At 34.4% G+C, this 15258-nt stretch overlaps 1 protein-coding gene across 1 annotated transcript; it reads left to right on the top strand.

The window, feature by feature from the left end:
• The first annotated feature begins 2496 nt into the window (after nt 1–2496).
• Nucleotides 2497–10650, top strand: LOC115865725 (UDP-glucuronosyltransferase 2A2-like). The gene is made up of 4 exons (XM_030880721.3): nt 2497–2643; nt 5145–5232; nt 5700–5919; nt 10371–10650. The coding sequence occupies exons 1-4, from the start codon at nt 2515–2517 to the stop codon at nt 10648–10650; spliced, it is 717 nt and encodes a 238-aa protein (XP_030736581.2). The 5' UTR covers nt 2497–2514.
• Nucleotides 10651–15258: the final 4608 nt, after the last annotated feature.

Genomic DNA, 15258 nt, shown 5'->3' with positions numbered 1-15258 from the left:
CTTTACTTGGATGCAAAACACGTTTTCTGTGTATACGAATGATTGACTTGGTAATTTGCAAATACTCATTCTTCTCCACAGTGTCAATAACAGAGCTATGCTGCTGGATGTCTTCAGTTTGCTACACCAAATCTATTTTCAAAATCATAGGGGTCTTTTGTGAATGATATTACTTTTTTTTTTTTACTTTACTTTGATATTTAAGCAGAGAATGAAGTCTGCCATGTGACATGTTAAAAATATCATTGTGTCCATAGTATAGATATTGGATTGAAGAACAGGAAGCTAGAGCCTTGGAAATCATTAAGAAGACTGCTGTAGTCTTCCTAACAAGTATGATAGAGTTATGAATAGGGACATTTACTATGATCATTTGAGTGATAAAGATGCTTTCGTGAGTCTTGGGCAGACTCTTACTGACAGGCTTTGGTCAGTAAGAAGAAGTTAAGTGTTGATGGAAGACATGGAATCAGACAGGGCCTCTTGGAGAGAAATGAGATTTACTGAGCCAGGAAACAGTTAGTTGAAAAAGCTTTTTTGAGATAGCAATGACGAGTTCCATTTCAAATTCACTTTAAGAAGTCTAAAGAGTTTTCAGGTGGAGATTTCTAGAAGTCATCTGTTAATACAAGGTTTAGTCTCAGCAGAGAGCATTAGAAATAAATTGGGAGTCATCAACATAAAGTAGAAATCATAAAACTGAGAAACCCAAACACTGAATTGGTTCTTTATGACCATGATATCAGGGGTTTTTTTGGAGTAAAAGAGAAAATCATATACCCATATTCCAATGTTATTAAAGAATAAATATGGACTGCCAGAAATATTAGAAGCAAACAATATTGAGAAACAAAGGAAAATAATAGGTAAATACAGTAAGAATATTGTATTTAACTATCTTTATCAATAGGCAGTGAAGAGACAGATATTCATTTGCTTGGGTTGTGGGTAAACAAACATAATCTCTGTAGAAAGATAGCAGGTTAAATGGTGTTCCCAGGTGAGTTCTTGATTTCTGTTTAGGGTAAGATGAATATTGAAGTTTAAAACTTTACTTCAGGATTCTGAATATGCTTTTCACACCAACTAAGGTATAGCTGAAGACAAGCTCTACTGAGTGTTATTACTGGAGATAGTAAACCAATATCTAAAATAAATAAAGGTACAGAAAGAGATAAGACATATCCCATGGCTCATTAGGTAATACCTTGCCACACTATTATGTTTATCCTTCCAACCCCACTTTTCACATGCAGACAATTTCACAAAAATGACTCAGACATGTTTCACAAGGTAGAAAAATTATTCCATCCCAAACCCAATTATTAATATAGATATTTGGGCAATACCAATCTTGGCTTATATCTCTGATGAAAGAATTATGCCAGTCACTGGATACACAGAATAGAAAAGAAATGACAGTTAAATCAAGAATCCAAATCAAACAGGTAAGTGTGTAAATCTTAATATACCTGTGTGTATATGTGCCTGCATATGTGCTTGTGTGTGTGTAATGTTTCTTTATTCAATCACTATCTGTTTAGGGAGTTGAATCAAAATGGTAAAATACCAATTCCTGGGACATCAGATATTCTCTTAACATTAACTAAGTAAAAATAGCAGTCTAATTTCATTTATGGCATTGTCCTTACCATTGTAATTTTACTAGCCTTAAACTGAGAAACATAGTGATTGCAGGGTGACCACATATAGTTACAAAGAGATAACATATCTCTAGAGGGTGACATTACATAGATTATGTGAAACACCCCAATCCCAGACTTTGCTATGCCTAGTTTGCACAACTGTAAGTGATGATCAAGAGAATTTTATTTGCAGAGAATCTGTGCTAAGGCTCAAATTTTGGGCACGCAGTTAGTGTCACACTCTTGTGGGAAGGCAGAGAAACACTGTCTCATAAGTGTTATCATGATTGTAGCAGGAATTTAACTGCATTATCATCTTTTCAAATGTATTACTATATATACCATTTCTTAAAAAATATTTTTAGCCCTATTAATCAGGGAAATAATAAACATGAGAAAAATATTCTGAACGCCCAACAGGAAGTTAGATCAAGTTATTCATAATTTATTGGATGTAAACTGGCATGCTAAAAATTTTCAAAGCCTCATTCAGAACCCTTCTTTGGGCTTCCTTCCAAGGAATATTTTTACAAGTTTGCCACCAGCTCTGTTGGTTCATAAAATTAAGCCTTGGGAGTAATAGTTCCATGTACCATGAGAACATCGGCCTCTTATCGCCTATTCATTTTGTATAATGGTTTGGTTCCATTGCTTTATGTGTAATCACTCATTATATATTTAAGCCATAGTTTTCAGAAATACATTTCCTCTTAAAGAGACTAGATGGTTCTATGTGCCAGAAGACAGAATCAGTCTAACAATGTCCCTGACACTTCTCTTGAGTCTGCCTATTTAGAAATGTAGGAGAGCCTTTTTCCCCCTGTGATTCTGCACTTGTGTAAGAGAAAGAATTTTATCTCTGCAGGAAATGGAAGAATTTGTCCAAAGTTCAGGCGAAGATGGTATTGTGGTATTTTCTCTGGGGTCAATGGTCAAAATCCTCACAGAAGGAAAAGCCAATCTCATTGCCTCAGCCCTTGCCCAGATTCCACAGAAGGTTAGTACAAACTCCAGTCATGGTGGGCAGCCGCTCTGCCAACTGGAGAGAGTGTGTGGCTAATAGTACTCTTTCTAGGTGAAAGTTGTAACTCATCATACACTGAGAAGAACTGGCACCACCTTCAAGTAAAAATGTCTCAAAACATTAAAATGTATTTGGGGCACATTTTACCATTTGCCTACTGAGCCTTCGCATTACTATGAAAATACATCTTTTTATGAAGTCACTTATTTTCAATGAAATAGAGATGAAAATGTTAAGATTCTAATAACTTTTTACTCTTTGAAATCTTATGACTTGCACTGACTCTTTCCAAAAGTTCTAAAGTGTGTTAGCTTCAAGGTCCAGGAAAAGAGAGATTACACATAGAGTAGAGTAGAATCATGTTCAAGAATATACTTTATATTGCTAGGCTTTATTAGGATTCAATTAAAGTATAGTTGGTTTAGAAATAGAAGCCTAATCTTTCTAAGATAAATTTTCTACAGTTAAAACAATTAAAGATCCTAGTGTTATTGTCAAACAGTATATATTTTCTAATTTATGACATTCAATTAACTTTAATTTTGTTAATTCTAGATTTCTACTCTTTATAGACTTCCATTCACAAAACACCCTGTCTCTTTATATTTTTATATTAAAGTAAATAAAACTCTATAATTGTAAGTGTACTATTTAGGCCTGTTAAAACTCTGGATTTTTATTTTTAAACTTTTCTGTTAAAGAGTTTGCCACCTATTAGTATTTAATCTGAAAATTGTCATACAGAAAAGAAAAAAAAAAGAAAGAAAAAAATTATGTAACAAAAGGTTAGCATCCTAACAAGATACTTCATTAAATAATAGAGTATAAAGAAATCCTCTATCTCATTCCCCCTCAAAAACAAAAAAGGGAAAAAGAGAGAAAAAGAGAGAGAGAAAGGAAGGAAGGCAGGCAGGAAGGAAGGAAGAAAAGAAAGAGAAACAAAGGGAGGAAGGAAGGGAGGGAGGGCAGAAAGGCAACAAATCATCCAAAAAGCAGCCAAAAAAATTTTAAAGCTAATTATATTTTTGGAAAACATTACATTTGAAACTTAAGAACTAGGATGGCCTCATGACAAGTAAAGTTACGTAGTATTCATGTTCGTTTTAATGTTTTTTAACCCTCATATTCTGCCTAAACTAGTCCTATTTATTTTCTGTTTCTTCACTCACAATCTCACTTCCAAAAGCTTTTAAGTGATAATACTATATTTAATAGACTATTAGTATAAGCCCTTTCAAAAAAGGTAAAGGCAAGCAGTTTTACCTTATCTCTCAATGTTTGCAAACTACCTCTTTTGTATGTTCCTCTCAACTATCACATAAAGGAGGATGGGCTAAGAAATGGCGGGTTTGTGCACCACCTGCCGGCCATTGAGGGCAGAACAGGATGCTTAGAACTCAGAATTTGGAGGACATGTGCACCCCTCACACCTGCCTGGCTGGGATGTTAAGTCATTCAATATGTCAATGTCCCAGACTCTTTGCTGATGACACTGGTGATGCTCTGCTCCAGTCATGCCTGGTTTCCTGCCTGAGACGTGCCTCACTCCTTGGAGCCATAGCCTGGGGAACAAGAGAATCAGCCTTTTATGCTACCTGAAAAAAAAAAAAACCCTCTCTCCTGTCCCTAGAAACGAGCTTCTGGTTTCCACCATCAGATTCTCCACTGGATCTTCAGCCTGTTAGGCACAGAGGACTGCAGCTCTGCTTAGAATAAAATCTTCCTTGATAAACTACTATGCAACCTAGATCAGTTTCACAAATAACTGAAACAGAAGATGAAAGTGAAAAGTGTTTGGACTTGTCTCCATTTGGGAATTAAGGCCCAGAGTTGATTCCAAGAAAGCAGGAGCTATTTGAAGCATGTGGAATACAACTGTCATGCCTTGGAGCTTGTCAGGGAGGGAAGCAAACTGCACTTTTCTCTCATTTATCAATTCCTCTCAAAATACAAAGAAATAAGGAAGAACATTATGCTCATGACCCTCTCTATTCAATTATATTTTTATGCAAGAAAAGTAATCTGCACTCAGTTATAAAATATCTGAAAACAAAATAATGGTTATAGATTTAAACATGATATATTATATCTTGAATATCCAACAAATTATTTAGAACACAATCTGTGTTTCTTAAATTAATAAAACTTACAAATTATAATTTTTATCCTTTCAGAACATCAAGTGGTATTTGCTGTTTTCAGATTTTAGTATACTTTTTCTTGAAAAACTTTCTTCGCAATATTCTTTTGTTTATGACTTAAAGTTAACTGCTGTAACAGATATACATGAACATCAGTTGTTTGAACTTTTTATGAACTTCTGTATACTTCATGTAATACCTCAACACAGGCTTTCAAATAGTCAAAAAAAAAAAAACCTAAGATGCACTATATGATTTATAAATAACTCTATGGCCTTAAAATGCCTTAATTTTGTGTTTTTACTTACAAAATTAAAGCACTGTCTTCCACAGGTTTTATGGAGATACAAAGGAAAGAAACCGACCACGTTAGGAGCCAATACTCGGCTCTATGATTGGATACCACAGAATGGTCTTCTTGGTAAGACCAAGAAAAAAAAGCTGTACAGTTGGATGATGGGCAAGTAGCTGCTTAACAGCAAGTAAATTCAATAAACATTTTAAATATTTAAATTTCCACATTTTACTTGCAGTTTTAAAGTAGATATAATTAAAGAATGGGCCATTAATTTTATAGATTGATGCTTACTCTGGCTCATAAAAGAGAATCTTCAGTTAAGACTCTCACCGCTCTCCAAGTTTCAATTTCAGTTCTGATATGGCCTCCTCAGTAAGTCTTTCTAGACAATGCAGAGGAAGTTAATTCCACCTTTTTCGGGGATCATGATTATCTGAGATAGCAATTCCCCATGTTCTTGGCTTTTGTAGAAAACACTGCCTTCTTCATTGAGTTATCCAATAGTTTTTTCCCCATCTCTCTCTGAAATTCTATTAATGTATTATGTATCATGAAATCCTCACCTGCTTCTCATCCAATCCCCAAACTAGGTCATCCCAAAGCAAAAGGTTTTATCACTCATGGTGGAACCAATGGGATCTATGAAGCTATCTATCATGGGGTGCCTATGGTGGGAGTTCCCATGTTTGCTCATCAGCCTGACAACATTGCTCACATGAAGGCCAAAGGAGCAGCTGTGGAGGTGAACATAAACACAATGACAAGTGCAGATTTACTCAATGCCTTGAGAACAATCATTAATGAACCTTTGTAAGTACTACTACTTTTAAAGGCTTGTCATTAATTATGCTACCCATCATACTCAAAAATGTCCAATGTTTCATGCATTTCTAACTAGTGTATTTTCAAATAACAACTATAACATGACCATTTAAAAACCATTTTATTATTTCATTTCCCAAATTGCTGAAGTGATTGTCTGAGATGATAAAACAAACTAAGATTTCAAATATTATATTAATGTTTTTTCAAAATAAATAATGTTGGTGATTACATAAATTCTTAGATAATTTTCTGGATAATCTGCTTTTTTTATAAACAAATATATATGTTTATTTAAATATTATAACCATTCAGTAAGTACAAAAATGGAAGTGATAATTCACCCAATATTGATCATTCAAAAATAATCATTGTTAACACTTGGTGTATATCATTAATCAGTATATGCATATATACAGGGAGGAGTAGTTAGAGTAGTTAATAATTTTATAAATATCAATTGATACTATATATGCATTTTTAAACAAAATTTTAAATTTTATCTGATTTAGCTAAAGATAAAATAAATTTATAAACTACATTTATAAACTATATGAACTTTAGATACAGATGATTATATCTTAATATTTTTCTCTGAAAGGTCTCACCAAGGTTAAGAATTAATATATGTATACATAGTGTTTATTTTTAACAATGTGTTTTAATTTTAGCCACTAATAGTTGAAATTGGAAGTTATTTCATCTCTAATATATATTACTTAAATTTTTAATTTGTCAATATTTATGGCACTTATTTTCCTCACAGTAATTTAATCTTTTCACATATTTTAAGAGAATCAATAATCACCATTGAATCAGAGATTCTACAAAATATTTTGAATTCATTCTTAACTGAATGCTTCATATGGAATTTTCTTTCATCAAAGAGTCATGGACTCCCTGAAATCACAATTAACAATATTTGCTCATTGACTTGATGGGAGAATGACACCTATCTGAATATAACATACTTAGATCTCACTTTCTTTCCTTTTGAACTGTGCAGGGTTACTTATGATCTTCTGGCTTTAAATGCTGCTGTAGGGTTTTGAGGACTTTCTGATCAGTATTACTTTTTAAGAGTTTCTTGTTCAGCCTGGAAATAGTATTTTTTAAATTCAGAAACTTAAACATGGCATATCCTTATCATTTGTTTTCTACATTTTCCTGGGATTATAGTGTATTCTTTTACCACTGTTAATCTAGGATGAAAATTATTCAATTTTCCTTTTCAGAAATTAATTTTTTTTGTTTATTAAAATGTCTTTTAGTTCCATTTTTTATCTCTATTTCAGGGACATCAGATTTTAATATTCCCTATGTTAAAATATTTGAGTTTGTTTTCTTTCTCTATTATTTTCTAATTGTTCTAATCATTTTTTGCTTTCTTAATTTACTGAGATTCCTTCAAATAGTCCATAAATTAGTAAATTCACTTTTTCATGAACATTACTTACTGTTTGTAATTTTCTTATTAATCCCTTAAAGTGCTATTTTTAACAACTAATTTCAATAGCTCATCCTGTCTTTTGTTACCTCCTCTTGTTTCATAATCTGATCCTCGAGCTTTTGTTCATAACTCTCACATTCTTACTCTACTCAAACTTTCCTCTTCTTTTGAATTATGTATTATGCCTAATTACATTCTAAGTCTGTCATTTTTATGTTTTTTCCCCAGTATTGTGTAAGTTGCTGTCATGTGTTTCATCTTGCTTTCACTATTTGCTCCACATTTGTATAGATACCTTATTTTAAATTTTGTTTCTGGGCTTCCCTGGTGGCGCAGTGGTTGGGAGTCTGCCTGCCGATGCAGGGGACACGGGTTCGTGCCCCGGTCCCACATGCCGCGGAGCGGCTGGGCCTGTGACCCATGGCCGCTGGGCCTGCGCGTCTGGAGCCTGTGCTCCGCAATGGGAGAGGCCCGTGTACTAAAAAAAAAAAAAAAAAAAATTTGTTTCCAGTTTATCTCAGACTCAATTATTTTTATTCAGAGGCAAAACTTGAAGGATAGTTGTAATATTCCATTCACATTACTGAAACCTGCAATTTAGGAGTTAGGAGAGAAGGTCAACATAAATGGAATTTTTTGCAGCTTTTTTTAGTGGAACTAGTCTATGAAAAACCATCTGTTAAAGCCCTAGCAGCAACGTTTTCTAGACAAAGTGGTCAATGTATTCATTTCCAAAAGGGAAGACACTCAATATCTGCCTTGAACTCATCCTAAAAAGTCAGCCCTGGTGGTCCATTTTCCCCTTCCACTCACATTGCAGTCAAAAGATTTTTGTTAAGATACATATATATTCAAATCATATATTTCAGAATATTATATATATCATCAGGATCTGGAAAGGGAGGTTAGGAGTTTCAGCAAGGCTTACTATGATCTTTTGTTTCTCATAAATGATGATCTTGATGTCTAATCTATTAGGCTATTACCAAATTGTTAATTGCTGATAATTTGGTTCATTTTACTAAATATCAGAGTAGGTAAATTCTGTAATTTTTAAAAATTCTACTTCATTTTATAGAAGGCTTACTAAATTTTCTTGTTGATTTGAAAACTATTGATGTGAAAAAATTATACTCTTAGAATTTCCCAGGAAAATACCTGAAATTATTTATTTTAAAAATACCTTAACTGGGCTTCCCTGGTGGCGCAGTGGTTGAGGGTCCGCCTGCCGATGCAGGGGACGTGGGTTCGTGCCCCGGTCTGGGAGGATCCCACGTGCCGCGGAGCGGCTGGGCCCGTGAGCCATGGCCGCTGAGCCTGCGCGTCCGGAGCCTGTGCTCCGCAATGGGAGAGGCCACAACAGTGAGAGGCTCGGGTACTGAAAAAGAAAAAAAACAAAAAAAAAGAAACAAAAATAACAAACAAAAAAATACCTTAACTTTAACCCTAAACTTAATTCTAAGTCTGAAATTATCTGGGAACAAAAGTGTTTAGTGTAGAGTATATATATAATGTATTTGTATTCCATTTTCTTATTCCTTAAAGGAGTTAAGGAGCACGAAGTTTATATTTAAATACATAAACCATAGCAATTTCATAATATTTTAACATAACTGTCATAAAACAGTGTACAACAAATATTAAGTAATCATCTTAATGAGCATAGATTATCCTATCTCATTTGTAGGAAGGCTTACTGTATTTTTATTTGTATTCACATGTACAAGTGTATCTGTCAAGTATATGCATATTTCAAATTTTAAATCTCTATCTATAAATGGAGAAAACCTTGAATAAAAATATGATTTGAACAGATAGTCTCTTATCACCACTGTAGTTTGCCTAAAATGTATTAGGATGAAACTTGTGTAACTACTCTTCTAGTTCTACCTATATTTCAATCTGGTTGAAAGAGAGTATGAAAACAATGAAAAACAAAACAAACAAAACAACAAAACAAAAAGAGAGAGTATGACTATTCTTTCTCACTGTGCACAAAAAAAAGAACACAAGTAAATTACCTCTTGCTGCTGGATGTTGTGTATCATGTTCACTGGTGAATGATGATTACATTTCTTCTTCTCTGATCCCAACAATGTCCAACTTGCACCAGGACATCTCTTCACATCTCTACCTTCTGTCATCTTCATGTCTGCAAGCTGGAACTTTTATCTCTAACACAAAACCAAAGGTAAACATACTAATTCTTGTCTCAGCCATCAAGAAATCTCCAGTGAATTCAGAACATGCCTTTTGAAGACATACCTATAACCATTGGTGTTTGAGAGACTATTAGAGTTGTTAACTATTGCTCTTGTGATGCCACATTGATTATGGGCTTTATGCTAGTGAGACATTTCTATTTACCTCAAAAACTCAAAACCCATGTCCTTGCCATTTCTAAAATTACCTTAGTATCTTCATTCAATCTTGACACTGCCAATATATAGACACTGTCTTTTGCATCACAAAGGCACAGGTGTGTGCAATGGAGGCATTAGCACAGTGTCGATCTCAGGCATTGCAGAAATGTCTCACTACTGTTGACTATCAGTTTCTATGTCTGTCATCATTAATTAGTCTGACATTAGAGGCCATGCTTATGAACTCTCTAATGGGTATTTTCTCTCAAAATAGGGTTATTCAGAGTCTTGGTCTGGAACAGTCCTGGAAACTATAATTCACACAATACCAAAATTCCTTTTTGGAAAAATGAGGCTATACATTTACAACTGATTTATTCTATCTTTTTTATATGTTTGCATTTTACCACACTCCATTAAGAATATATTTCTTCCACACCCCTCTTTCACAACTCTTAACATGCTATGTGACCAGCAAAGTTCATGTCACAGCAAGAATTAAAATGTTTTTCTCAACACACCTATGGATTTTGGCTTGCATAACACATATCATGTATTGTATGCTTACTTTTAATGAAAACAAAAGCTCTATAATTTCTATGTTTTTGTTTGTTTTTGCCTACCAGTTATAAAGAGAATGCTATGAGGTTATCACGGCTTCACCATGATCAGCCTGTAAAGCCCCTGGACCAAGCAGTCTTCTGGATCGACTTTGTCATGCACCACAAAGGAGCCAAGCACCTGCGGTCAGCTGCCCACGACCTCACCTGGTTCCAGTACCACTCTTTGGATGTGATTGGGTTCTTGCTGGCCTGTGTGGCAACTGCTGTATTCTTGGTCACAAAATGTTGTTTGTTTTCTTGTCTAAAATTTGTTAAAACAGGAAAGAAGAAAAAGAGAGAATAGATCTTTCTAAGTTTGGTAAAGACTTGTATGGGCAATTCTGTTCATTCTAGCCACAATGGCCTTAATGAAAACATAACATCTTCATTCTGTTTTCAAAATTCCCATTCCTCTCTGCCTTAAGCTAGAGATAAAGTCTAGAATTCAACAATAGCATTAACTGGTGGGCATGTCCCCTTCTTCTTTTGTCTTTTCCCAGGTGGCTTTACCCTCTTCCTCAAACATTCCTGACAAAGGTTCACTAATAATTTTACGTTTATTCTATTAATAATATCAATTTTTCCTTTACTTTTAACCTTAAGTGATATGCTGACTGACAATATGCTGAATCCTGGGGAACACACAAAATGTAAGCCAAAGTTGATAGATGCAGGGACCACAGAGAAAAAAAATTCACATGTTCCTCTAGAACATACAAATTAGGAAACCATCACAGGAGACTAGTATATCATAAGAGTAATGATTTCATTTGTCATAAAAATAAGTCTTTCTGTTTGCCCAGTGTTACTGGGGTCAGAGCACGAATTGATAATAATTGTGATGGCACATCACACCAGGGAAGGTCTACAAATTTCCATTAAACACATAGATAATCATACCCACATTTCTGCCTTTAGTCAGCAAGTATTCTTGTGTGCCCTTTAGTGCAAGAGACTGAGCACTGCCTTCAAACAAGAGATCGATTGAATCATTGATTTTTTTGTCAGGGACAGAGAATGTAAGCAATATTTTAAGGGGAACAGATAATTTTTAGAAAAAAATAAAAAATATAGGAAAATTTTAAAATAATTTTATGAAAATTTTAATTTACAGTACAATTGATAACCTTAAAGTTAAATGTCAATTCACTATATTTAAAAATCATTAAAGCTCATAATCTACAATTGCTATTTATAATCAAAAGTGTAGTTTTCTGTCAAAAACAAATATTTACCTGAAAGATACGATTATTATGCTATTTTTCAGTCTCTATCTCCTACAAATTTAAATTCATCAATAATTGTTATGCTAAGGATATAAGATGTTAGCAGACCTGTTTGACCAAAGATATGTTGTAGTAAACATGCATCAATGCAAAGCACTAAAGAGAAATGTTCATATTGGATTCAGCTTTGCATTAGTTTAACAAATAGATTAAAGATTTTACTTTCTTTACCCATCATAAACTTAATGACATGTCTAATTAAAGTTTTAATTTCAGTATTTGATATATAATTGAAGAAATAAATGACATCTATCAGCTTACTGAATTTTTTGAAATTCTTATTTATTTTAATATGGTATATCAAAAATTACTTCCAATTTAAAAATAATTGTATCACCAGAACGTACAGGTATTTCCTCTAGAATATGTACATTACTGAAAATGCAAATAAATTCTAAAAATTTTTTTGTGAAGCCTGAAAATGTGTTTGTTAAATGTTTTCTTTCTAAAAGAGTGATTCATACAGATACGTTTTGACTTTTACAATTATGTTTCGAGAAGAGCTGTTTGTGTTTGTTCTATGCTCAATTTATTTTTGGTAATTAAAATGTAGCAAATAGCTGAGATCTAATGAGAGGTGGGCTGGCCATCCCTGGCCCTGAACACTGCCCAAGTGCAGGCACCCATTTGGTTTGACTTACTTCAGCTCCATAGCTGCTGCTCACCTGATTTATCCCTTTCTGCCCTCTGGTCATCTACAGGTTTCTTCCTTTGCCTGAGAATCATCAGAAGTCATCTGGCAAAAATTCCTGGGTGATACCAACTGCATTAGCTAGAATAACTGCAGCATATATTTGGATTTTTTTAAAAAAAAGGTTAAGAACAGACTTTCCTTACCAGTCATTCATAAAACTGTTCATTCTAGGATAATAAAGCAGAAACCAAGTCCCATCAGCCAGGTACTTTTACATAAATCTTACTTTCTCAGACCTTAGTTATGACCAAGAGACTGAACTTAATATTTTTACTTACTTTGTTCATAAACATTCCACATGCCGTTTATCCTCTGGTCAGGGTTCTTTACCTGGTAGGATGATCCAAATCTTTGTACACTCCAAATCAATGTGAAAATATATCTTGTCTTACTAGTTTGCCACAGCTTTCCACTGACATTTTACTATTGGACATCAGAGTATTGAGATGGATACTAGGCATAATTTTGCCTACACTTATCATGTGTCAACAACCTAGTTTATCTTTGGTATTTTGGATAAATTACCACAGCCAGGAGAGTAAGCCCTTCTCTGAGTGAATTCTGATGCAGAGGAGCTCAAAATAATTAAGAAGTATGCATGCTTCCAATCTAAGTATATTATGTCCATATGCCTGGGTAGAATCACTGCTCTCTTGAGAAATGCACCCTCTAAACTGCCTGTCTCCAAGTTGTAGTAAAGAAAAACAAACTTGTCTAAGGGAAATAGGGAAGCATACTTGTTAGAGGATCCATTCCCACTTTCAACCCCTTGATATCGTAACCCATGTATTCAAACTGAAATACAGAATATATCGTATATCAGGCCATAATTTAAAGCATACACTGCCTTCTTTAAAACAGAACCTAAAATATACAGGGTATTAGCCCCCAGCTAAAACCCTGAAAAGCTCTCATTACCTAATGGGGAACCTGGTAAAATCAGCAAATTTCATGGATATTAGACTTTGTGGAATTTCCTCAGCTGTAAATATGTTTCCTGCCCATACACAATGCTGATATCATTACCATGATTTTTTTTTAAGATATTGGGGGTAGGAGTTTATTTATTTATTTATTCTTGCTGTGTTGGGTCTTCGTTTCTGTGCAAGGACTGTCTCTAGTTGTGGCAAGCGGGGGCCACTCTTCATCGCAGTGCGTGGGCCTCTCACTATCGCGGCCTCTCTTGTTGCGGAGCACAGGCTCCGGACGTGCAGGCTCAGTAGTTGTGGCTCACGGGCCTAGTTGCTCCACGGCATGTGGGATCCTCCCATACCAGAGCTCGAACCCGTGTCCCCTGCATTAGCAGGCAGATTCTCAACCACTGCGCCACCAGGGAAGCCCATGATTTTTATTAAGACTATGTCCCTGGTTTGTGATGCTGGCAGAAATACTATAGAAAGGTTTTAAAAGCATTGGTAGGTTCCACAAAAGTCTAAGCCACCTGCAGAGACAATTTACTTGTTTCTCTGGAACTGCTTTGGCCTGTTCTCATATATACTATATCTATTTAATTGTAGAATGTTGCTGCTAATGTTCAGTTATATTTTTGTTATTGCAAAATAATAGTCATCATAAGTAACATAGTCACTTGGTACCCATGATCAGGTATTCATTCTCAACCAGAGCTCAATAACAAGCCAGGGACTGTTTCTTCTAATGGAGAAGAGACATCAGAAAAATAGGTCATAGTAGTGCTCCAGAATCTTAGGACTTCTATTTTTCTGACGCTTATCAAATGTTTATTTAACTCTCTGCTATCTGCTACAAGCACAGCAGGTACACTTGGATATTCTTTCTTTTTTTTTTAATTGTGGTAAAAAAATATATCTACCTTCTTAGATTTCTACAGGTACAATACAGTATTGTTAGCTCTATGCACAATGTTGTACGACAGATCTCTAAAACTTGTGCATCTTGCAGAACTGAAACTCATACTTCTTGAATAGCTACTCCCATTGTCCCTTCCCTCCAGTTGCTGGCATCCACCACTTTATTTTCTGCTTCTATGAGTTTGATTATTTAAGATACCTCATATAAATGGAATTACGCAGTATTTTATTCTTCTATGACTGGCCTATTTCACTTAGCATAATGTCCTCAAGTTTCTTCCCTGTTGTAGTATGTGACAGGATTTCCTTCATTTTTGATGCTGAATAATAGTCCATTGTATGTATATACCACATTTTCCTTATCCATTCATCTGTGGGTTTACATTTAGTTTGCTTCTATATCTTAGTTATTGTGAATAATGCTGCAATGAACACGTAAGTGTAGATATCTCTTTGAGATAGTGATTTCAATTATTTTGGATAAATACCCAGAAAAGAAATTGCTGCATCATATGGTAATTCAATTTTTACTGTTTGGGGAAATCCCCTTACTGTTTCTAATAGTGGACACACCATTTTACATTCTCACCAACAGTGCATAAAGATTCCAACTTCTGCAGATCCCTGACAATACTTGTTATTTTTTGTTTGTTTGTTTTATAATTGCCAACAGGTATAAGGTGATATCAAACTGGTTTTTATTTGCATTTTCCTAATTGTTAGTGATGTTGAACATCTTTTCATATATACATACATGTTCACCATTTGTATATTATCTTTGCAGACATATTTATTCAAGTCTTTTGCCTATTTTGTAATTAAGTTTTGTGGGGATTTTTGCTATTGAGTTGTAGGAGTTCCTTATATATTTTGGATATTAACCCCTTAGCAGATATGTGATTTGCAAATCTTTTTTCCATTTCATTAAGTTACCTTTTAAATCTTCTAACAGTTTCCTTTGTTTTGCAGAAGTTTTTAGTGAGATGTAATCTTACTTGTCTATTTTTGCCTTTTGTTTACTGTGCTTTTTGTGTTGTATCCAGTAAATCATGGTCAATACCAAAGCCATGAAACTTTTCCTCTGTTTTCCTCTTGGGGGTTTG

The sequence above is a fragment of the Globicephala melas genome, chromosome 5 (assembly GCF_963455315.2).
Source record: "Globicephala melas chromosome 5, mGloMel1.2, whole genome shotgun sequence".
In the NCBI taxonomy this organism is placed as follows: Eukaryota; Metazoa; Chordata; class Mammalia; order Artiodactyla; family Delphinidae; genus Globicephala; species Globicephala melas.
This window is presented reverse-complemented; position numbering and strand designations above follow the sequence as displayed.

Excerpts from the sequence above, each read along its gene's own strand:
- LOC115865725 (XM_030880721.3), top strand. The coding sequence starts at position 2,515 with ATGGAAGAATTTGTCCAAAGTTCAGGCGAAGATGGTATTGTGGTATTT. Across the intron at positions 5,233-5,699 it reads ACCACAGAATGGTCTTCTTG|GTCATCCCAAAGCAAAAGGT; the intron begins GTAAGACCAAGA and ends TCCCCAAACTAG. Across the intron at positions 5,920-10,370 it reads ACAATCATTAATGAACCTTT|TTATAAAGAGAATGCTATGA; the intron begins GTAAGTACTACT and ends TTTGCCTACCAG.